General features: G+C 49.5%; 2 protein-coding genes across 2 annotated transcripts; both read right to left on the bottom strand.

Annotated features, from left to right (window-relative positions):
• Nucleotides 1-949: 949 nt before the first annotated feature.
• On the bottom strand, nt 950-17,174 carry neurl4 (neuralized E3 ubiquitin protein ligase 4). Its single transcript, XM_086105429.1, has 29 exons — nt 16,990-17,174; nt 14,052-14,565; nt 13,367-13,432; nt 12,872-13,284; nt 11,706-11,817; nt 11,555-11,643; nt 10,819-10,891; nt 10,398-10,665; nt 10,137-10,318; nt 9,968-10,053; nt 8,920-9,082; nt 8,622-8,832; nt 8,479-8,555; nt 8,312-8,390; nt 8,069-8,238; nt 7,606-7,734; nt 7,349-7,494; nt 7,048-7,266; nt 6,889-6,987; nt 6,665-6,817; nt 6,041-6,217; nt 5,818-5,976; nt 5,567-5,746; nt 5,397-5,490; nt 4,906-5,013; nt 4,650-4,794; nt 3,654-3,766; nt 3,414-3,573; nt 950-2,868 (listed from the first exon to the last, which is right to left on the bottom strand). Exons 1-29 carry the CDS (start codon nt 17,152-17,154, stop codon nt 2,661-2,663), a joined length of 4,758 nt encoding a protein of 1,585 aa, XP_085961555.1. The 5' UTR covers nt 17,155-17,174; the 3' UTR covers nt 950-2,660.
• A 1,202-nt stretch (nt 17,175-18,376) lies between these two features.
• Nucleotides 18,377-23,785, bottom strand: shbg (sex hormone-binding globulin). Its single transcript, XM_086105428.1, has 9 exons — nt 23,513-23,785; nt 22,769-22,947; nt 21,525-21,622; nt 21,127-21,316; nt 20,636-20,797; nt 20,126-20,282; nt 19,767-19,903; nt 19,471-19,666; nt 18,377-18,808 (listed from the first exon to the last, which is right to left on the bottom strand). The coding sequence occupies exons 2-9, from the start codon at nt 22,835-22,837 to the stop codon at nt 18,681-18,683; spliced, it is 1,137 nt and encodes a 378-aa protein (XP_085961554.1). The 5' UTR covers nt 22,838-22,947; nt 23,513-23,785; the 3' UTR covers nt 18,377-18,680.
• Between the last annotated feature and the right edge of the window lie 570 nt (nt 23,786-24,355).

Raw genomic sequence — 24,355 nt, 5'->3', positions numbered from 1 at the left:
GGTCAACGACGTTTATTGTGAAGGCTTCAACACCACAACCCGTGTTGTACAAAACCAATTCCACTCAAGGTGCGACGTTTAAACCTAAATAAAAACACAATACACATGTTTTGCAAGTTATCTTCGACAAAGACAAGATCTTTCATGTTCAAGCTGATCGACTTGATTGTTTTCAGCAAATAATCATTCCCTTCGAATTTTCTGGCTGCATCACATTCCAAGAACCCTGGGACAGGTGGCAAAAAAGACTGGGAAAGTTGAGGAATGCTCATCAAACATGTCAATCATTTTCACTCACATCGTCCAACAAGTTCAGTGTGTCTTCAACAGCCCCCACCCTTTAGGTTGGACACCCCTCTGTAGTAGATTCCCAATGAGAGGGCGAGCGGGGAGATCCTTGGGTGACGTGCAGAGAACTGAAACCAACGCTTCTCCTCGTTCCCCCCTGGGACCAGAATTGAGTCTCCTGTCTCCTCCTTGTGTTTTATGTCTAAATGTCAAATTGATGGACTTGGCATTCCAAACGCTGGCATTCCAATCGCCGGGGTCAGTTGGACGGCTGTCCAATTCATTTGGTCGTTTTCAATTGACAATCGAAAATATGGATTTATTTTTTCAATTTGAGCAAGTACAAAATACACAGGATCATTGGCTGTCTGATGTTTATTTTTTGATTTCCCTTTTCCCCGAAGCTCCGAGCGCCTTTGTTACCTTCGTGCTTTGTTGTCTGATCTTAAACGGCAGGAAGCCGGCAAGTTCTGTGAGAAGCTGAAACGAAAACACACTCCTGATCAAATCTCCTGAGAAATCGACAGCATTTTCACAACGGTGTGATTGTGTACTGCGATAAAAATGTCCGTTTCCTACTCGTTGCTAAAATTTGACAGAAAAGGAAGATGTCCAATGTATTTTTTGGGGGCGGGGAGGGTGAAAAACACAAATCATCCAGTTGTGCATACTGTCAGTTTATTTTCTTTTATATATATATATTTATTTATATAAATCAGGACGATATTTATGTACAACGCAACATACAGAAAAAAAAATTCAAAGCAGCACTGGGCCATAAAATATTGTTCACATTTTTGACTGGAAGTGTTCTCTTTCCTGTCGTCAGACAAAGCCTCGGGATCTTGCTTGGATGCCAGCTGCTCAGAGAAGGTTTTTCATCTTCAACCGGGAGTGAAAACGCAAACGGAGAAAAACTCTTGCCCCCCCCTTAATACTATTCTCAAGGAAACATCGGCCATTTTATTCATTTGTTGACACCTCGTTTTTTTTTTTTTTAACCATGAACATTTTTAAAGATTAAAAAATGCAGTGGGAAAAGGAGTAGTGGTAGGAAACCATGTTACCAGCTTTGAGGGAATTTGGACTTTCCTCTTAGGAGGTTCCAATAGATTTTTTTTTTAACCTCGCCCCCATTATTCATTGAAAAACGCCTGTTAGCGGTTCTTGTGCTCACCGTGAAATGTCACAAGATGACCTCGTCAAATAGGAAAGTAACCCTACTTCTCTATTCACAGTTTGAACGACAGCGGCCCATTGCTCACAAGCCGTTCAATCCATTTTTACCTTGGGTAGCCAACTTGACAACATCTGGCCCCTGTCAGGTCTTGCGGTCACCTTGCAGTGAGTACAAGTACAGATGCTTTGTGCTTGCAATTTCCAATGACTTTGGGCATGAAATAATGACGATAGAATTAACCCCCCCACACCTCCAAGCTGTCATAATTCCCGACATTCCAATTTACGATATGATTAGGGCCCGACCAATCTGAATTTTTTGGAGGTTGATGTCAATTCCAATATTTGGCAGAATAAAATACAGTTGGCTGATTGTCAGCCACTATCCGAGCCGCTGATCCTCACCGGCCGCGTTCAAGGCGAAAGCTGAACTAGACAAACCAAGATGTATGTGTACATATGTACAAATCCAGCAATTTTGGTGGATTTAAAAGAGGTCATAACCACTGAATGGGCCGGGCCATCGCTATTGTTTGTTCTCGTACTGCACGGCACTGTCGAAACAAACTATAAACAATTGTGATGACGGCGGGGGCTTGGAACGGCTTCATTATTTGAGTTGCGGCCGTTGTCACCAAACGCAGTGAACTCGCAAGTCAAGCTACCACTGGATTAATGAAGGCAATTAGCAACCCTTGAGGGCGCCGCACTTTGGGCCCGCTCTCGAATCGGCTGTTCCGAAGAAAGGTTCGTACGGGTTAAGAAAAGGAGCTGCTGAAGAAGAAAGCCAAACCCCGTCCGGCTCGTGATAATAAACAGGACCGTAACAGGACGTGTAAACAACCCAGTGGGAAAAGCTCATTCATAAAATTCAAGTCTTTTGTTTGTTTTGCTTTTTGCATGTACTGTAAAAACACAGTCAGTCAGTCGTGATTTAGTGACGGTCAGGCTTGACGGGGGGGACGAACGGCCTGAAATAAAAGCGGGGTGTTCAACAAATATAAATGTGGTACGTCGCTTAAAAAAAAAGAAAAAAAAAAGCCGAGATGTAAAGTGCAGGCAGTGTCCGTTCTTCTTTGTAACCGCCCAAATGAAAAACAATCATGCGGATCGTGTGGATCCGAGAGGAGTCTGTCGCTCAAAGGCAGGGCTTGGATTCGGTCATCAGTTTGTCAAAGGTCTCCGGCTGGCGCTCACTCGACCCGCACGAGCAGGCCGTAGAGGAGCGTGCCGCCCTGCTCTTTCGTGATCCACTCGATCTCCGAGTTGCTGAAGCGGGGGTCCAGGGGCTCGCCGTGGCCCGGCGTCTGCTGCGGCCCCGCCTTGTAGGAGCCTGGCCGCACGCACACCTGGAAGCCCACCTGGGCCTGGTGGCAGCGGTGAGAGCGGGGGTCCCGGAATCTGTGTTGGGGGGGTGGGGCAGTGTATTAGAGACCGGCATCCTTGTGTATTGGCGACATGGGCGCAGGAACACACACACATCGATAGCACAGCTACAATCTCTAAACGCACGGGGGAACGCGCACTGTGGTCTGACGAGTCTGCATTTCAAATTGTTGTTGCTCCCCCCCCCCAAAAGCCAGCATCTGCGATGCTACGGGGCTGTGCTGCTGCCAATGGCCCCATTCGCGCTGGTGAAAGGGACGTCCGGGTTTTGGAGAAACGTACGTTGCCCTCCCGTCCCAGCGACATCGTTTTCAGCAACCACAATGTCGAGCTCCGTTCTGCACGTGTTACAACAGCGCGGCGTCATCGTGAATGAGGGCTTGACTGGCATGCCGGCGGTCCAGCCTCCCAAATCAAAGTGGGGCGCATTACGAAGAGCAAAACGCAACAACCGAGACGTCGGACTATTGAGCCACTCAAGTCGTCCCATCCAGCATGGAACGGGAAAGAAGAAATATCTCGTCAGAGCGGAGGAGGAAGGAGAGCGGAGGTCAACTTACGGCACTTTGGGAGCAAACGTCTCCAAGCCGGAGTAGCGCATCGTGGGCGAGAGCCTCACCCTGGGCACCTCCCTGCCGGGGGCGCTGTTCTCCTCTGGATCGCCGTAGCCGTCCGGCCCCTCCGCCTTCGCCGGAGCCACCGAGAAGATGGACGAGGCCCCTGCGGCGACAATTCATCGGGACGCTCAACGGCGGGTGAGGCGACGGAAAGAATGAGGGGCGCAAGTTGCGACTCGCTACCGGGCAGCAGCTGGCTGTGGTCCAGTGTGCGGCGCAGGGCCCCGATGCTGGTGCCGTGGTACGCCATGTGCCATTTTTTCAGTGCATTGGAAACCTCACAGTGCGGCTTGATCCTAGGACCAAAAAAAAAAAAAAAAAAAAAACGGGAAGAGCCAAGTTACCGTATTGGCCCGAATATAAGACGGGCCCTGATTATAAGACGACCCCATAAGTTTGAAAAAATACTTTTTGAACACCAAAAATTTTTATACAGAAAAAACAAATGATTCTAACAATATATTTGAGAGAAAATATTTTGTTATTTTGCCTCATTCAAATCTTAATATCTGAACATTTAAATATGTAAACTAAAGTGCAATCACATTCGTAAATGAATGGCTTCTGGTTTTTGAAATGTAAATGACATCATAACTTTTCCTCAGCTGCCGGTTAACCGGGCCGATCTTTGACCCACTTTTCTCCATATTGTCGCTACGCTTCTCCATTTTCTGTTATCTCTTCTATTATTTTCTTCTCTTTTCTTTCTTACCGCTATTTTTTATTTTTCTTCTTCGTGCTAGCGCTATTTTTATTTTTATTCTTTGTGACAGGGATTCACTTTGGCCTGGGGGAGTCAAGTTCAGCATTCGCTTCAATGATATCTTGCGCCATCTAGCGTCGCGAATGGGTATAACGTCTAGACCCCGAATATAAGACGACCTCCCCACTTTTTCAGTCTTATTTCAATGGGAAAAACACTGTCTTATATTCGGGCCAATACGGTAGTTTCACGTTTTAACCTCAAGCAAATGTCAAGTTGGGCTGAGCAAGTCACAAAAAGTTGACCAGGAGCATTTCAAACCATGCTTGAGGGATTTTTACAGTAGAAAGTGCTTCCTTGACTCATGAGTTGAACCAACTCAAATCACTTGTATCTCAGATCAACTTTCCCACTTTTGAGGTGTTCCACCCCCCCCCCCCCCCACTCCAAACAAAACAAGCCCCGTTTCCTTTCACCTGAGGGCAAAGCAGCACCATCCGAAAGGGAGAGCGTAGTCCCGGGGCGGCTCTCCTCTCTTGTAATAAGCCTCGTCCCCCCGTAACTTGTGGCAGGATTCGCAGTAGCACAGGTTGTACTTTGCATCTTCACTGAAGTACCCGTCTGACACCGCGGACAAAATGAGGATCGTTACACTGGACTCGAGGAGTTCAATGGGTACTCGTGCCTTTCTTCCACAACCTTCTTGCCGTCTCTGAATAGAGTGAAAGTCACCTGGTAGGGTGAGCAGGTCCTTGAAGCGGGAGCACAGTGCCTGGTACTCGCAGGACTTGTTGGGGTTGACCTCGGGAGGGGGTGTCCAGCACACGCTCTCTTTGATGCCTACACGCCAAACACAAAGCAAAGACATCTTGAGCCCACCTTCTTGCTGTTTTTTGGGGTTATTTTTTTTTTGCTCTGCAGTCACGTTCGGAGATCAGTCGCTTTTTTTTTCCAGCCTCCTTCTCAGCGAGCAGCGAGGAGAGGGGGGAGCAATTACGCACAGAGGAGGAGCGAGAGGAGACACCGCCAACAACGATGATTTTGTTCCGCTGATTAATCTGGATTGTCCCGGGGGGGGGGGGGGGGGGGGGGGCTCCAAGAACAACAGAAGTCGTTCTAAACTGAGCTCACCGGCGACGGACACGGGGTTTCGATCAAGGCCGACTCGATCGGACTTGGCTCTCTATCAATAAAGTCGATGAAAAACATTTGCGGTCTTCTACCGTCAACCACGTCCGCCTTCTCCATGTCGCCCTGGCAGCGGGCGTCGCCGCCTTCCCCGCCCACAGCCGATAGGCGATTGGTTACGATCGTCACCTGACGGGATGACACAAAGTCAAGTTGCGGTGAATTCCTGCCGGTGAATTTGCCACCGCGCGACGTTACGCGGCACCTGTTCGCATTGGCCATAGAGGTCAACGAAAGGGTAGCAGGGGGAGGGAACGTCCTGTGCCGCCACCCCTTGGTCCATGCCGTTGACGTAAAGGTGGAGGCAACCGTTGGCGTCCACCAGCAGACCCAACGCCGTGCCCTCGGGACACGTGTCCAAGTTCGGACCGTAGTTCTCGCATATCTGAGGAGGAAGACGGCCGGCGGTGAATCGGCGGCCGCGTTCGTTCCGCGGGAGCGCCGGCGCGCGTCTACTTTGAGGGAGTTGTGGAAAACCGAGTCCCTCTGCAGCAGCCACGCCGAGCGTTTCAGGCAGCACGCCGTGGAAGGGAAGTTCAGCCGGTCCGGCGAGTGACCGATCACCCCTAGCGACAGCGACGACGTCCACGAGGGGTTGAGCCGGTCGATCTGAAACTGGACGGCAAAGAGGAAAGAGTCAGGAAGGCCGGAGGAAGGCCGAGCGCCGGCCGCGACGGACCTGGAAGAGCTGCTGCTGGACCAGAGGCTGAGCGGTGACCAGCAGGCCCTGGTTGTAGCTCGACACTCGGGCCGCCGTCAGCCTCTGGTTGGACAACTGGATGTTCTTGCCGTGGTTTTCCAGGAAAGCCATGGCGGTGGGCGCCGCTGCGCACGGCTCACCTGCCGCCTGCACCGACTGTGAGAGGCAAAGAGACGTGAATCTCGCTTGCATTCACGCCTCCTGACAACTGAGACGACGCATCTTTCTGGGAATGTGGGAGGAAGCCTCAGGACGCAGTAAAACAAAAATCGAATTTATCGGCCGACAAATTGGTTCTCCGCATATGATTCGGACCAATTTTGGAATTCAAAAAAAATCCATCGTGGTCGGGCACGAGTGAAAACACAGCTGACGCTCGCGTTCATTGCTTGTTAGCATTCGGCTAACTAGCTGGTTGGGATGTAAGTTGAGTTGTATGGCCCGTTGTCAAGTTTTGGCTCACAATTCAAACTGGTCTCAACTTGGTTTAGTTTCTGTTCTTATTGTGGAGGCGGGGAAGGGATATTCGGAGCATTTGTTGAGCGCAACATAAATAAAAAGGCCACTTCTCTGTACCCGGAAAGGCAAAATCATGTCGCGTACCTCTCTGACCGGCGTGCCGTCATCCTCTCCTTCACTGCAGCTTTCCGAGGAGAGTGACGGCGCTTTCATGCCTTCCGCGTCCTCAATCAGAGTGGAGCTGACGACGGACACGGCCGTGATCCGCCCATACAGGTCCAAGACTGCGTACACGTTCTTTGGGGGGGGAGACAGACAGGAAACGCTTCACGTTATACAGCGCAAAGCTGGCGAGTGTTGAAGTGTACCTTGGCGACTGCGGTGGCTGCAGGTCCCATGTCCTCGCCGTCAATGAAGACGTGCATGGTGTCATCACCGCATCTCTTCACACCCACACGGTTCCCAACCTGGAAAAACAAAAGACATTGGCGCACGTCCAGGGAACCTTTTGCGGTTCGCGGCCTCACCATCAGCCGGTCCAGCGAGCGGCCGTAGTTCTGGCGCTGCAGCACGCCATTCCGACGGACCTCGGAGCCGCACAGCAGCCAGGTGACCTTGGCGCGGAGCTGCAGGAGAGACGGGGAGAAGCCCGAGAGCGGGCACGACGGGAGCTCGGGAGGCGGCAGCGTGGTCAGTCCCACGTGCAGCGAACCGCACCACTGCTCGTCCATCTCGTCGATGCGCACCTGCAAAACGGGAGAGAAGCCTCTTTTTGCGGGTGTCCACGACAGGCGCCGGGGTACTTCGTGTGGCCGACGATTGCGCTACCTCAAACAGCTCATCCACTTTGAGTTCCTTGCCGCTGAAAACGATGCCGTGGGCGTAACCGCCGGCTCGCACGGCCTGGCAGCCCTCGCCAAGCAGCACCATGTTCTTACCGTGCTTACCGTGGAATCTGTGGGCAACTCCCGCAGCTATGCAAACCCAAACACACACACACACACACACACCTATCTATCCCGCTGTCTGTATGTAGCAAGGTCGTGATCAAATCATTTGGTTCCAAGATCCGATATCTCTCCCACCTGGAGAGTGGATTGGGAAGCTCTTCTCAGTGATGTTGCTGGTGCACAAGCTGTTGTCCAGTGGGCCAGAGGAGCTGGTGATGGACACCTGAACGCACTGCCCATACAGGTCGATCACCGCAAACACATCTGGAGGGGAGAAGGAGAAAAAAAAAAAAAGAATCCAACACTTTTCGCAAAAGTCTGAGCTCAATCTGGCCTCGAAAAGCTGCAAACTTCAAGGTGGAGATTGTAGTGAAAAAAACAAAACAAACACCTTTTTGTCGTCTATGTTCCAACTGTCTGTCCGGACTATGGAATCTTATCAAAACGTGATTGGTTGCAACCACTGGCCTCGAAGCGACCAATTCCATGAGACTAAATATATGTTTCAATTGATGGTCCAAAAAAACAAAAAAAAATAATACAATGTCAAACCGGAAACATTTTGTGTTCAGTGAGACAAATTTCTCTTTTCTCCGACCTGGCGGCAGACCGGAGCAGGCGACACCTTGGTCCGCGCCGTTGATGTAATAATGAAGGTCACCGACGGCCGAGCGCATCATGCCGATGCGCGAGCCCGACGTCAGAGAGTCCAGGTCACAGCCGTAGTTGTTGCGCATCGTGTTACCGTCCTGCATGATGGCCGTCCCGCTGGGGGGAAGAATACGAAAAAGTCAGCTTATGGGACTAACGCACGCGGTTTTTGAAAGCTCCACTTGGATACCTGAGCATCCACGTGTCATAGTCGATGTCGGTCATCGTGTTGGGAAATTCAAGCTCTTCTGGCCTGATGGCAGTCACCCCTACACACACGCACAGAAAATGGAATCTCTTTGGTCGACCCGAAACATTCGGCAGGGGCTTAAAAGAAGAATTGTGTCCACCGCTGACCCGCTTCTATTGAACCCGACCAGCGGTCCACCATCTTCTGAATGATGATTTCAAAGAGCTCTCCGTCACGAAGGCACCTACAAAGGAACCGGGGACAGCGTCTCAGTACGGCCCACGGACGAAAGCGCCGTGGCCGTCCTCACCTGTTGGAAATGACGATGGCGTCGTTGAACTCGCTGCGGCAGTTCTGGCGCAGCGCCGTGCGCCCCCCGTTGGTGATGACGGCGTTGGTGCCGTGCAGGTGGTGGAAACGCAGATCGGTGGCAGCGCCGGCGCCCAACGCCGAGCAAGGGCTGCCGGGGGACATGGCCGAGGGCCCCTCGGAGCTCTCCTCCGGAAGAGGGGGGAGGTCCACTGAGCAGCGGAGGAGCAGAAAGGCCGAGGCTCGAGTTTCCAAAAAGGAGACCATTTGGCCGTCGGTCGCGGGCCTCCCGCTCTCACCCATGTCGTCCATAATGGTGGCCTGAGCGGCCTGTCCGTAGAGGTCCACCACAGCGTAGACGCTGGGGGGCACGTTCCACGCCGCCGGGCCCTGAGCCACGCCGTTGACAAAGAAGTGGAGGCTGCCGTCCTCTTTGCGCACGACTCCGACGGTGTCGCCCGCCTGTGAGAGCCAACCACGTCGCCGATAGGCACAATGGGGGTGGGGAGGGGCACACATTTGCAATGCCATTTTTGAGAGCACCCGCAAAATCCGCAACATATCGAAAAGGGCCGGGGCGATTTGGATTTTTTTGGGGGAGGCTGATGACGATTCCAACATTTGACAGGATAAAATTCTATCAACTGATTCGTGGAGAAGAAAATTTGGTGAAGAAAAGGACTTCTTTGCAAGCGCGTGCATTGACAAGCGCGCCCACGACGGTGCCACCGAGAGACCACGCTTGAAAAGCTGACCACCAATTCTTCAGCAGAGCCGCAAGCAAAATGTCGTCTGCAACGACTTTCCAGTATTGCCCCAAGTAACGAAGCACGCCGGTGCAATCGTTCCGCAAGGTGAAGTCACGCTTTGCCAAGTTTGTCACCTTTGGGTATCCGCGGCAGAAAGATGGTGGCCAAACATGGCATCCTCCTCCATAACATTATTAGCGATGACTTATGAAAAAAAAAAAGAACCTATTTTAATATATTGATTGGAACAACCATGAATGGCAATGGCTAGTGATGAAAAAAGCGGAAAGGGGCGTGGCCTGGACGGGGCGACCAATCACAACAAGTAAGACATCATACACGTCCAATCGCAGGGCTGTTTACAATCGGAAGATGGAAAGACTGATCGGGAGCGCTCGTGAAAACTCGACGATAAGGTACCTGACCCCCCCTAAAATTTTCTCAATGGATTTAGACGATTCACAAAAATGATCAATTTAAGAAATAAAACGGCGGATTTCCGCGTATCCGCGGAAAATTGCCATCCCTGAACAACTGATGTTCGCCGATTCTTAATCAACCAGGCCCTACAATTGAATATCGGAGTTTTTTTACACACTTTGAGGCGGTCTAGGTTGTGTCCGTATTCATCCAGAATTGTTGTTCCATTGTGCATCACCCCATTCCCTGTCATCATCCATGTCCCTGGAGACCCAAAAAAAAAAAAAAAAGAACATTGGAACGGCGAGCTCTTTCCTACGCTCTGTTCCTTGACATTTTGGTTTTACCTGAGCGCAGGTTGGTCATGGTGGAAGGGAGCTGCAGGTAGGCGGGATTGTGCGTGGTGACGCCGATTTCGATGGAGCCCGCCCACTTATCCACCATCTTGTCGATACGAACCTGAAATACTTCGTTGGAGCGCAGCGGCCTGCTGCTGAGGACCACGCCGTGATTGAAGTCGTCCGTGGCGCTGTTCAAGGGAGAATTACACACGCGAGTCGAAAAAAAACAAACAAAAAAAAACGGGAAGACGGGCAAAGCCAGCTTACTGCGGCCTCAGCGCCGTCCTGCCGTCGCTGATGATAGCGGCTTTCTGGCCGCAGTTGGCGTGGAAGAGCAGCCGCTCGGGCGCGTCGGCATCCGGGGTGAGAGTGGGCCGGGGCCGCCCCACGTCGGGCGACATGGCCCGCATGATGGCGTTGTTGCGGCGGAGGCGCTCGCTATGGTTGTGGTTGTGGACAATGGTGACCTTGACGGCCATGCCGTAAAGGTCCACCACGCCGTACACCACGCCGGGGGTCTGCGCCGCCGCAACACCTTCAAAGGGAGAGCACCTATTTAATGGCGCTGCATTTTGGGGGCTCACTCAACTGTTTGGACATTTGACAGCAAAAATAAAAAATAAATTCCACCGGACCAAGCCGTGAGGACGTTTGTTTCTGGGGTTGCGGGGCTGTTCGTTCAGCTCACCTTGGTCGATGCCATTGATGTAGAAATGAAGTGCACCGCTGGCTTTGCGCATCAGCCCAATGTGATCGCCCTCCTGAGAACCGTGACAACAAAACACAATAACACCTTGAGACGATCTTTGGAACGGCCTCTGTCGAAATTGTTGCGTCTCTGCGGCTATTCTCCAAAAAGAACCTGACCTCACAAATTTGCTTTGTGACGCCACATTGGCTCATCAGCTATTAGCTTTGCAGTTAGCAAACGTCGCAGGAGTGGGAATGCTATGATGACTTTTCAATTCCCCCCCACCCCTGTTGTACAAGCCGCTCTCTAAATACTGCGCGCTGCGTGCAATCTCCCGTCACAAGTTGCGGGTGCCGTCGAGACAATCGCAGGAAGACGCGTCACAGTGTGCGGCAAATATTAAAAATAAAATAAAATCAAAATCGGACTACGTTGGTGTCGTCTGACGTCAGCGGAACTTTACGACAGTAAGATAAAACCCTTGTCAAAAATCAAGCGATTTTTTTTCCTTTGTGGTGTTGAATGTTTCAATGTTACGAGTTTGTATGTGTTCATTTTTTTTGTGTGTGCCCCCCCCCCCCATCCGATTTGGCAGGGACATATGAAATCAGAGCATCACAAAATAAATGCGAGATATACTGGATTATTTTGTCTTGGTTTAAAAATAATAAGAATTTATTAGGCAAATAAATAAAGTTATTCAAGATACTTGGGGGGTGGGGGTGTTCCACACCTGTAGTTCATCCAGGCTAAACTCGCAGTATTCCCGCCTGGTGCCTTTGCCGTTAGTCAGAATGCCGCAGCCGCTCATCATGATGGTGCCTGCCAGCGGTGGGGGCGACGACATCCGTCAGTTGCTCGCCGGCTCGCTCGCCGCGCCTTACCTGAACGCAGATTGGTCATGGTGGCGGGATAGTCCAGATGGTTGGGGATGTGCGTGGTCACGCCGATCTCGATGGAGCCCGACCACTTGTCCACCAGCTTGTCGATGCGGATCTGGAAAAGCAAACGTGGAGAGACGATGACGAAGGCGCATCCGAGCGAGACGGTGGTCGCACTCGCCGTGGCCAGAAGGCCAAATGTTGTGCTCGGGGGCCGCATTCGATTTGGAAAACTGACAAATGGGTTGGCTCCATTTTTTCAAAATCAGGCAAATGAAATTCACCTGGACTGAGTGAGTCAACCAAACTCACGTTTCATTTGGATTTGTTTGTAATTTGTGAAGCAATGACTTCATTTTAATAAGAATTGTCATGCTTTTGCTGGATTATTCTCATCCACTTATTATTTGATAAGATATCTCTCAGTTTGTTTTTCCATGTTTGAGTAAAATTGCTTTCAGAACAATAAAATGTTGATGTGTTTTCATCGCCTGACTTGTTCATTTCATTCGAACCGATTGGCAACGAATATTTCTTGAACATCACTTTGTAAAAGCGCTTTTTTTGCTTGTTTTTTTTTTTTAAATGAACCAAAACCCAATGATCGTGTTTTGCAATCCCCGACATTTCAATGATGTCGCGACGTGGAATCCATCGAAACAAGGTCGATGCGAAAGGACTTCCAGTGGGCTTTGCATTATCGTTCTCGTTCCGTAAGAAGCGATTCTTTGTTGAAACAAATGTTGACGATATTGCACATATTCAATTGCTGATTCCGATCACAAAACAATCAAGCATTCTTTGAATTGTCATTCATTGTGGTCAATGAAGCAATTCTTTGATCAAATAATGTTTACAAATGTTCTGCGGGTTATTTTACGGGAGAAATTATTTTAAAAAAATAATTAGTCAAGAGTAGGCGACGAGCGATGTGGATGGCTTTGGCTGTACAAAATACTGACAAGCGATGAACGCAAACATGATATTCATGATCACTTCTTTTTTTTTTTTTGGCCCCTTTGAGAAAGATTTGAATCGCAGGCAGAGAGCGTTTGACCGTTTGACATGACGTCGTCGTCTTCTCCCATTCCTTTTTGCTTTGCAAAAATCATCATCGGCGTTTTTGCGGCGTGCGACGTCGCGCGCCGTCATCACGACACGGCTCTCACCTCGAACATCTCGTTGTGTCGCAGCGGCCGGTTGGTCATGACCACGCCGTTGTTGAACTCGTCCAGCGGTCGCCTCCTCTCCGCCGTCTTGTTGTTATTGCTCAGCTTGATCAAGGTGCCGCACTTCTCGTGGAAGAGCAGCGCGTCGTTGGTGGTCGAGCCGCCCGTCGCCGCGGCTCCTCCTCCTGCGCTCCCGGCGGGGCTGCCGTTCGTGTTCCCGCCGTCCCCCGCTCCCGCCCCGCCGTCATCGCTCAGCGCGCCGCCCCTGCCGCCGCTCCTCGACGAGGAGTTGTCGCGTCCCGTGGCTCCTCCTCCTCCGCCGCCACCTTCGTCCCCTCCGCCCTCATCCTCGGCTCGGTAAAAAGACACGATTGCGTTGTTGAACACGTCAAAGAGCTGGTGCTCCGTTAGAACTGGCAAGGGGCGAGAAGAAACACAATGACGAAAAGGGTCCGCGTCATAGATCATCCGCTGCCGCAATGGGCAGTTTCATACCTGTGTCTGGCCCCAGGTTGTTGGGCATCTTGTCTGGTCTGCTGTGACCGCAACGAAGCTCAGGCACTGATGATGACAAGACGACAAACAAAACAAAAAACACACAAGATGTTTGTTTTCCCCAAATAGCGGGGCTGAGAATCCCCCCAACCCCCCCTAATATGGCGATTACTCTTTTCCAGAAGCAGTAAATGAACGTGCATGATAATGTACAAAATGAGCTTTAAGCTTCACGATGCATCGATGTTTTGGTCGCATAGGCTAACCTCGGGCAAAAGTAAAGGCAAACAAATAATGATTCGACTTTTCCATCCGCTTTATCCTCAGGAGGATCGCGGGCGTGCCGCAGCCCATCCCAGCCGTCTTCGGGCAGTCGGCGGGGGACACCCTGAACCGGTTGCCAGCCAATCGCAGGGCACACAAAGACCAACAAAGCACAATCACACCTCTCGAGTGTTCCATCAACCTGTCGGGCATGTTTTGGGAATGTGGGAGGAAACCGGAGTACCCGGAGAAAAGCCAGGCGGGCGCGGGCAGGGCATGCAAACTCCACACGGGAAGGCCGGAGCCGCAACCGAAGCCAGCACCTCTGCACCGCGAGGCCTCCTTTGAGTCTGCGCCGCCTGGACCGCATCCTCCGCGAAAGATCATTTGGAACCCCGCGTGGTGTTGGGCGTTCTCTTACCTTGGTCTCCTATCGTGACTCCGTTCATTGCCGCCACGTTCATCAGCGCCGCGATGCCTACGTTCTCTTGCGCCCGGCAGACCACCCCATCGTCCTCGTCCTCCTCCTCGTCCTCCTCCTCTCCCTCCTCATTCCGAACGACAGCCTCTCGCTCCGCGGAGGCAAGCGGCGGCTCGCAGCTCACCACCGTCACCTGCGTGCACTTGCCGTACAGGTCCACCACCGCCCAGAGCTTGGCGGGCAAGCCGCTGGCGGCCGCGCCGCAGTCCTGGCCGTTCACCCAAAGGTGGAGCTCTCCGCGGGAGCTGCGCTGGATGCCCACGCGGTCGCCCTCGGCCAGCTGATCCAGGTCGCGGCCGTACTCCTCCAGCACCGAGCGGCCGTCCCGGAGCACCGAGCACCCCGACACGATCCAGGAGCCGCCCTTCAGGCCCGTGGCACTGCTCGGGAAGTCCAGCAGGGCCGGGTCCAGCGTGGTGACGCCAATCTCAATGGAGCCGCTCCACGAGTTCACCTGCGACGCGGTGGGCAAAGGCAAAGATGAGAGATGCGACGGGCAACCGGCGCAGGACAGGAGAAACATTCTCTGCCCAACCACGCTGGAGCCTGCGAAGTGGTGCTCAACCGCTCTGACGCCGGACTAAAAATTGCAGGTGGACAAAAGCAATTTGTTTGATCAGCCGTTGGGATATTTTTAGTGAGGGCGGAATGTAGCCTGCGTGAAAACAAAACAAAACAAAACAAAAAGCGTCTTAACGGCGAGGAGAATAGCAGTATAGAAAGACGCAACGCTTTTAAGAAAGTCACGAAATGCTACATCACATGCAGAACACGTCAAGGAAATAAAAATCACGCAGGACAATTTCAAGTGGACATATTGTGGGGTACGGACTTATTAAATATGGTTTTTGATTGATATGCTTTGGTGGCATGGGCTAAGCTTACGCTAGAGTAAAGGCAAATGAGACATAAACTCAGAGGAATGATCGTTTGTCTACTTCAATTCTAGTCGGTAACTTACAAACGGCTAGCAGCCTTTGAAGAGTCACAACGACAAATTCATAAAACCGTCGTGGAAAAAAGGAGGCGGAAACAGAGTCGCAAAACAGACGGCAACAAGGATGCAAACAAATCTGTGGCTTACCCGCTTCAACTTTGCATGGTTGGTGCCAAACACATGGACCTCACTTCAGAAGCACTCAACTTACGTGCTTCTCCAGAAAGACATCAATAACGTAACTTGGCCGGGTACCAATACCAAACATCGGGATCGGACCTATACCGGCCTGTTTAAGGTGTCAGGAGCTCGTGGAGGCCGTCGATAATCTGCCTCAAGTTTAAATCCTCCTTGGCAAGGGTTGGTGGCAGACTGCGGCACTGTGACACATTCGATTCATTGTCCAGCCTCAATGTCGAGGCCTCAAGAGGTCAATCAGTGTCTTGATCTCAAAGTCAAGACACCTGGAGAACGGTTTTAAAAGGGCCCAGAAAAGGCAGAATGTCTCCTCTTGAGATTTCCGAGAAAACGCATCAATCTTTTGCCCATTCCCCAAAATAAATACATCATGGCTCCATTTGTGGAAGCAAAATCTCTCAATAATACAGAGCGTCTCACATGACAACCCGCCTCACGGTTTGTCTCCACGCCAAAAATAGAAAGCGCGGCTCACTGTGATCCTGGAGATGAAGAGAACATACGCTTCTCTCTGGAGGTGCGTGCCGTGCAGACAGGATGGCCGACAGTCCCAATCTAGACGCACTGCGATGGGAGGGCATTGATTTTTCTGACGGACTATCGGCATAAAGCCGATGAGAGCATCACACGGGCTGGATGGATTCTCAGCGACGGGGCGATATGTGCACAATTTCAAGAGGAGGGGTGGTTGGCGCCAGCCCAGTGGATCTTAAATTTCTGATTAAATATGTCCAACCGGAGGCACAGGAACATCCAGATGCTCGGAGATGGTCTTTTGGCTCTCGCATTGAAACGTGCTGGTCGCCAAGTTCCTTTCTCATCTCCTGGGAAAACGCTCTCCTTTTCACACAGCTATGTCATAAATGTTTGCTTGTCTTGAGGTAAGTTAGCATAACTTGATCGCTAGACTGCCGCAGGCTATCCATTTCGCTTTCAAAGAGCACGCCCGTGCCATTGATCCAAGTAACAGAAGAGAATTTCCACCAGTCTCTTTTTGAACAGGCTTAACTGTTGCAGTGTAAAATCCACCCGCTTCCATTCCATTCCATCCGTCTTCAAGGCCAATTGGAACATCTCATTTTCAACCGACATACGATTCCAATGACAGTAGCAGAGAAAAAAAGGTCAAAAGCATCAATCAAACGGTTTACTTCGGCTTACCGATCACTCTGCTGCCTTGATCGAACTCAGAAGGGTTTGTTTTACTCATGGGGCCACCCGGAAGTACATGCTGTGACGTCATATTGAAAAGGTCCTTTGACCAAGACTTTCGCCGAGGACCTAACAAGAGACGCCTAAAACAGCAGCACCCGCAACAACAACAACAACAACAACAACCACCACCACAACGCCGAGCTGCATGGCCGAGCTCAATTGAGTTCCTCCACTTAAATTGCACGAGTCAAAAGTCGCTTCATGTGCTCGCACCTCATTGACATGGCTAACTACCACAATGTTTCGTTAGCAAAGGGACCACTGAGAGCATTCCCGGCAAGACGATATTTCAATACCAAATAAAAGTCCTATAAAAGGGACCGAGTGGAGAGCTACTATCAAGCAGCGCAGTTGGGTAGAATGCCCCCAACAGCGGGGAGGGAGACGCAGACCCCCCGCCTAGTCCCAGAGACGGCGACGCGAGCGCTGTACTCGCATTCCCCGTCTCATCACCACCACCACCCCGCCCGTCCCGCTCCGAGCAAGCGGCGGCGGCAATGGCGGGGGGCCCGTGGTGCTCCTTTTTACCTTCTTGTCGATACGGACAGTGAAGACGTCCCGGTCCCTCAGCGGCTCCTTGCTGAGCACCAGGCCGTGGTTGAACTCCTGGACCGGCTGGTTGCGCCGGGCGGTGCGGTTGGAGTTGGACAGGCCGACCAGCTTTCCGCTTCGGGGATGCAGCTCCGCCGCCATCTTCAGAGGGGCGCGCTAGTTTGCGCGACACTCAACTTGGTTTGCGGCAGTGACGTCACAGCCGAGGCTCATTTGTGGCAGCCGCCAGAAAGTTGTTTACATGACTTTCGTGAGCGGTGATTTTTCAAGGTTTTAGTTAATTTTAGTTTTTTTAACTTCATCAAGGTTTTGACTAGGATCACTTCGTGTCTTAGTATATAAAAAGTGTGCGTTGTATTTTTCATCTCTTCAAATTCCATTTTTTGTTTAGTTTCATGACATTTACAATTTTATAGCTAGGTTAAAAAAAACGACGTGAGGTGGACACAAATAACCACCATCAAACTTATTCATTTATCCATTCATTTTCCGAACCGCTTCATCCTCACTAGGGTCATGGGGGATGCTAGAGTCTATTCCAGCTGTCTTCGGGCAGTAGGCGACGGACACCCTGAACCCGTTGCCAGCCAATCGCAGGGCACACGGAAACGAACAACCATTCACGCTCACACCACGGGACGATTTGGAATGTACAATCAGGCTCCCATGCATGTTTTTGGAATTTGGGAGGAAACCGGAGGACCGGGGAAAACCCACGCTAGCACGGCGAGAACATGCAAACAAGGCCGCAGCTGGAATTGAACCCAGTACCTCGGCATTGTGAAGTCGACGTGCTAACAACTCGACTAACGGGCCGCCTCCATCAAACTCACAAGTTAAAAAAAAAAAAAATTGTCTTTTTTTCTTATAAAAGTCTATAATAATATAGCATTTTTTTATCGGACAGAATGTCGATTTCTTACGCCATTTTGAATAGTGAAACATAAATACTAAATAAAAAAGGGGGTTTGGGCAATGTACATAAGAACAATTTGAACAATTAAAAAGCCTTCTCCTTAGTGCTAAATATTTTTACTGAGTAAATGTGGATTTGTTGCGTTAATGTGGTCATTTCTTCGGCTAAAATAAGTTCATAACACGTGTTTATTCATTTATCTCACAAAATACGTGTTCTTGGTTGATTGATTTTTTTAAATAAACCAAAATATGATTACAATACATAAACAACTGACTTAAATTGAAGTGATACTACTTAAAAATGGTTATTACATTATGTTGTAACGAAACGTATAACCTACAACAAAACAAAACGTTTACATCATCATACGTTAACTAATAAAATCGAGCCACCCCTCGTCATTCCATGTTTTGCCTTGAGAGTGATTTTTTTCTTCGAAATGCATCAAGACCAATTCATATATTTATTTTTGAATAGAAATCCTACAAAGAATTATTAAAGCAGAACACTATCAACTATTGTTGTGCGTGAACGCATGACGTCACATAGAACACATTTTCAGAAATCCGCTAGAGGGAGCAGAAACGCCACACATTGTCATCTCAGTCTAAGATTACATCATTTTATTCACTATTGGACATGCTTGACCATGTCAAAGTCTAGCTAGCACAATTACCCCAAATATGCCTCCGCCAAAAGTCTGAATTATGTAAATGTCTTTGTATAAGCAAGACCGGACGCTTGTGCTTCACATGGGGCAGCTGTGAGAGGAGATGGACCAGTGTTTGTCGGCCCGATCCAGGTCCACATCCTTTCCTTGGACGCGGACCTTCTCCAGGCAGCCTGTCAAGAAGCGGGAGCCGACGTTGTCTTCACCTGAATAGTGCAGGAAGGACAGTGGCAGAGTTAACGATCATTCGGCAACGACACATGCGCCGAGACGTATGAATTGTTCGAAAAGCGTGACCGAGACATGAAACGGTAACGCGGCGGTTATCTCTGCTGTATTCCTCCTTCTTCTCCGTGTTGAAAGAGGCTCCATTAACTTCGGTGACTTTAAATTTGAACAACATCAATCATGGCCGATAGCGTCTCGATGCTCGTCTTTATCCAGAACTGCTTCAAACAAGCCGTATGTTGGAATAGTTGTGAAGATCATATGATTGTCAACGTTCTGTTGCATCAATATTTTATTTTCAGTATTCTGTAAAGTGCTTTCTTACAGCCACGGCTAAAGCATTATATAAGTAAAGTCTTGAATCATATTGCATTCCCCTAAGTGATGTCTGCCATCTAGTGGCGAGCGGTGTTATTACACCTTAAACGGACCATTTTATTTCCTGAAAGCCCAGCCGTGGATGGCATGAGAAACAACAACTTGTTGCTGTCACTGTACGGCCGAGCCTTGGTGACTTGTTGCGTCACCCTGACCACCCCCGGCGAAAAGGTTCTGGCTCCGATGGGTTGCAACTCAAAGACTCGCCGGTAGGGTCATTCCTAAGTGGAGGTGTCGCCGTATTTCCGACTCTCGCTCTCACCGAGAAGGCCGCCTATGGCGATGTGGCTTTCTCTCAATTTGTTCAAAAGCCCGGTGTGCTTCAGCGGGCTGAGGATTTCCTTTGCTTCATGTCCACCGTGTCGCACTTCTAGCGAATCGCTCCCGAAGGTCATCTCCAGCCTCTTGAAGTTCTCTTTCAGAATCACCAAATGGCCACCGAGCAAGAGTGTTACTTTCTGCCAATCCGCAAAACAAAACAAATCAAGAAAAACGTCCATCTGTTGGGATCCGCTTCTTGCCGTAAAACGTCTTTACGCATCCGGGTCATGTGCATACCTTGGTGTTATTATTGGCACTTAGCGCCAACATGAGCGCATGGCCGGGAGTTCCGATGCTTAATATGGTCCCGTCCATTTTTGTGAAATCTCCCCACAATTCGATCGTCACACTGTGTTCGAGGTCCGTCTGCAAAACTGCACGAAGGGGATAGAAAATGACAGTATCCATTCCATGAAATGACATGAATTGAGTCCCTCTGGTTGCGACTGGCTGGCAACCGTTTGAGGGCGTCTGCCGCCTACTGCCCGAAGACGAGCGGGCTGTGGCCTAACCCTCGTGAGGAGAAGCGGCCTCGGATAATGGATGGATAGATGGATGAGTCCCTGCGGTCCCGCCATTCCTGTTTGTGGTCCCACCTGAGGTGTTGACAATGGCCAATCCGTTCCCGGGGAAGAAGCTGCCGGGTCGGATGGTTTGATAGCACGGCCGCAGCTCGTCGACCTCCATCTCCCAGGGGATGCTAAGGTTCAGCCAGCTGCCCTCCCGCACGCAGGCGTCCATCTGCGGCTCAAACTGCCAAGGCAAAAATGCATTTTAAAAATGCCCGAACCGTGGCACTACCAAGGCCTCAAAAACTTTAGTATCCAAGAGGATATGTTGAAGACGCTGTGTTCGGTTGTGTTCAAAAATTTTTAAAAAATGTGAACTTTGCCATACTGATGCTCATTAGCTCACTGGCTATCTAAAGTAATTAACAGTCACCTTTTCCTTAAGTGCTGATGTGGGTGCCCAAAGCACGACTTTTCTCAACAATTCAGTTCAAAATTGCTCCCGGTCTTTGCGCACGTTTTCTTCACACGTAGTTGATGTATTATGAAATAAAATCCGAAAGTGACTTTCTAGGGTCTTCAACAGTCTTGCGCTACCTTAACAAACAGGCTCTCTTTCGGGATCAGGATCCCGCCAAGCGCCAGTCGGAGGGATCCCGAAATGACCTCCTCGATGGTATCAGACTGCAGGCCCACGACCAGCCCGCGCGAGCCATCCACATCGAGGATCACAAAATGGCCATGGTTGCTCAGCTCCAGCTTGGCGGCCACAACAGGGAGAAACACAGGTGAGGAAAAAAAAAATGCAACCACAAAGTATTCAGAACAGTTGACTCGTTCCACTAGAAGAGTTGTGCTCTGCCCCCCGGTGGCCATAGCGCATATACCAGAAGGAGCTGCACAGCGTGTGTTGAATTAAAAAACCAAAACTGCTTCTATTTGTGCTTTCTTTTGAAATATGTAATTACTGTCAGTTTTTTTTAATTAAGTACCAAACTGCCTCAACAGGACTGAACATAACGTGTGGAAAGACGCAAAACGCCGCGACTACTTTGTCGTGGTTGACATGCTGGCGCGGCGGAACTCACCGTGTGCCAGCGCCCGTCGTTGAGCTTAGGCCCGCCCGCCACGTTGACGAGGACGCCGCTGCGGCTGATCTGCATGAGCGGGACTCCGTCTTTCAGAGACAAAATGAACCAGTCCCTGCCGTTTTTGGTGTCCCCGTAGAAGATGGCGCCTTCCGGGTCGTACGTCCTGAGCTGGAAGGACGACTTGATGCTAAACGAGAGCACACACGCAAAAGGTCACGAAGTCAGCTGTGATAGTGTGTGTGTGTGTGTGTGTGTATGTGTGTGTGTGTGTGTGTGTGTGTGTAAATTTGGGGTGCAGATGGCATGTTGAACTAGTGTCATCGGGTGCAGATGGGATATTGAACTAGTGTCAGGATGATGAGGGGTCTGGTGATCCCAAAACGTTTGCAACGCACTCTCTTATCTTGGTGAGGTTGACGGCGATGTGAATCAGCGGCCTCCACGTGTCTCTGGGCTGGCCCAAGTACACGGCAGCGCCGCCTGATACTTGTTTCTGTGAAAAAAAAAAAAAAAAACGCAAAGGAACATTCCGTTCTGTTAGCCCACCAATGACGTTTCATATTTTACAGTGGAGATAAAAAGTCGACACACTCCCTGTTCAAATGCCAGGTTTGTGTGACATCCAAAACTGATTCAAATGATGAATGCAACCTTTGACCTTTACTACTCAATTGGGGGGGGAGTACATAACTGAGATGATGTGGTTGCAGAAGTGCGTACACCCTCATGACGTGGGATGCGGCTGTTCTCACAATTATTCACCAATCAGATTCCAAAAACTTTTCAAGTTAAATTCAGATATTTTCGTTGGCTTTTTCAGACACCTGCCCCGATTTTCAGACCTTATATCAAGTTATGACGTGCCACCACCTGCCTTCATTTTAAGGGTCTTGGATTAATGCCAAATAAAGTCCAGAGGGGAAAAACGGTGGTCGACTGGTAAGCACGTCCGCCTCGCAGTGCGGAGGTCGTGGGTTTGATTCCGAGCCACAGCCTTCCTGTGTGGAGTTTGCATGTTCTCCGTGTGCCTGCGTGGCTTTCAGGTACTCCGATTTCCTCCCACATTCCAAAAAAATTGTCCCTAGGTGTGAGTGTGAATGCGGATAGTTGTTCGCCTCGGTGTCCCCTGCGATTGGCTTGCAACCGGTTCAGGGTGTCCCCCACCTACTGCCGGAAGATGGCTGGGAGAGGCTCCCACATCCCCCGCGACCCTTGTGAGGATAAAGCGGATCAGAAAATGGGTGGATGGATGTTCGCGGAGGCTTTTGCGAATACTTTTCAAAAACCTGACAACACCAAATAAAATTCTGACGCTCTCGTAGGCTTTTCTTGACACCTCAAACAACTCCCACCACTTTAAGGGCCTTTGATTAACACCCCCCCCCACCCCACCTAAAAAAAAATAAAAACAAAAAAATGGAGAACATGCGAACTCCACACAGAAAGGCCGGAGCCCGGAATTGAACCCATGACCTCCACACGGCAAGGCGGTGTGTGTGTGTGTGTGTGTATTTCCATTAAGATATGGTTTGGTTGAAAATGGAATGCTCTGATAAATGTGTTTAAAGTGTGTGGAAAGGGCCAAGCCATTGAAAATCTCTATTTTTGTCATCTATGGTTGATGGCAGATGTACTGTACCTTCCCCTGGACTCCCCACGCCAGTGCCGTGATGCTCAAAGCTAGCAGCAGTGGTCCAGCCGCCGTCATCGTGCCAGTCTAGCCGCTTTCCGAGACCTTCCCGAGGAGTGTGTCGTCCTGGACTGTGCGCCGGTCCAGAGTGCAAGCGAGCTGGCGCCCTATCGATTTGGACGCCGTGACTAAGAGGATAAACAAATGAGGGCAACACACAGTTCATCATGCAAAAGGGCAGCGGCGGCAAAGCCGCCAAAGACACTTGCCAGCGTTTTCTGCCGGCGTATGGGTGAATCGGTGGCCTCCACCCACCACCGACAGAAAACAACGTTTCATCTCATGGCTCATTTTCATAATATCATTCATTCAACGGGCCCCTTTTTATTTTTTCCAATTCATGTAAATCCATACTGTCACGTCAGTATTTTTCATTTCACACCAAATGAATTCAGCAGTTATTAAATTGTGTAACGAAAAACATCATGTGACACTCAATAAATTCTGCCAATATTTAATCACATTTTAAAAAATGTATCCGTGCATCATTTGAGTTGAATAATTCACACACACATATATACATTATATAGTATATAATATATATGTGTGTCATTATATTGTATATGTATATAATATATACATATACAATATATACATTTATAACTATTTTAAAAGTGAATTCAACAAAATGTCAGTTTAATAAGCCTCTGAATGTCTTTTTTTTTTTTTAAATAATTTTGTGATAATACTCACCATTAATGTGAATGGTTTTCCATTCCTCACGATTGCTAAAAATGCAGCAAAACTGGCGGAATTATAGTCAGTTTGCCGGGTCCAGACGCGGAGTTGCTGCTGGCGAGCTTGCACCCTGTTCAGTAGCTTGCACGCTTCCTTTCTGCTGTCCCCCGCAGGGTATTTTGATGCGAACGTAGCATGGCGCCTTATATTGGACCGTTTCATCGATGGTATTTTGTCATTGCAAATCAGACACATCGCAGAACCTGTTCTCTCCACAAAGGTGAATCTTTCGGCCCATTCGTCCTGAAGTGTAGCAACTCATTATATATTTTTTCTTTTCGCCATCTTATTCCTTTAGGATTAGCTTTGAGCTAATGACATAGCGGGCTGATTCAAAAGGGGGCGTTTACCTGTTTCCGCAGCAACGGCCAACGTAAACCGGTATTATCCAATCAAAATTGCTCCTGGAGCCAACTGCAGCCCTGAACAGGAAATGAGCAGTAAAAAAAAAATCGATGGATGGATAAAACAAGCGAGAATATTTTGTTTTATCTGCGAGCCAGATGCACTCATCAAAAGAGCCATAGGTTCCCGAACCCTGGTCTAGGCTTATATTATATATTATAGCTTATTTTTATTTTACACCAAATGAATTGTAAATTATTTCATTAAAAAATGGAACACATTTATCCATCCATCCATTTTCCGAAACGCTTGATCAGTAATTCAATTAATTTTATATTGATTCACAATTTAATCTTTGATTTGAGAATGTACAGGTAAAAATGTTTTTTTTTCATTTTGCACAAAATAAAGGAACCCATTATTTGATCCAATCATGTTAAATGTTTTCAATCG

Source organism: Hippocampus guttulatus, chromosome 2 (assembly GCF_054856545.1).
Source record: "Hippocampus guttulatus isolate MCC_2025c chromosome 2, RoL_Hgut_1.0, whole genome shotgun sequence".
In the NCBI taxonomy this organism is placed as follows: Eukaryota; Metazoa; Chordata; class Actinopteri; order Syngnathiformes; family Syngnathidae; genus Hippocampus; species Hippocampus guttulatus.
This window is presented reverse-complemented; position numbering and strand designations above follow the sequence as displayed.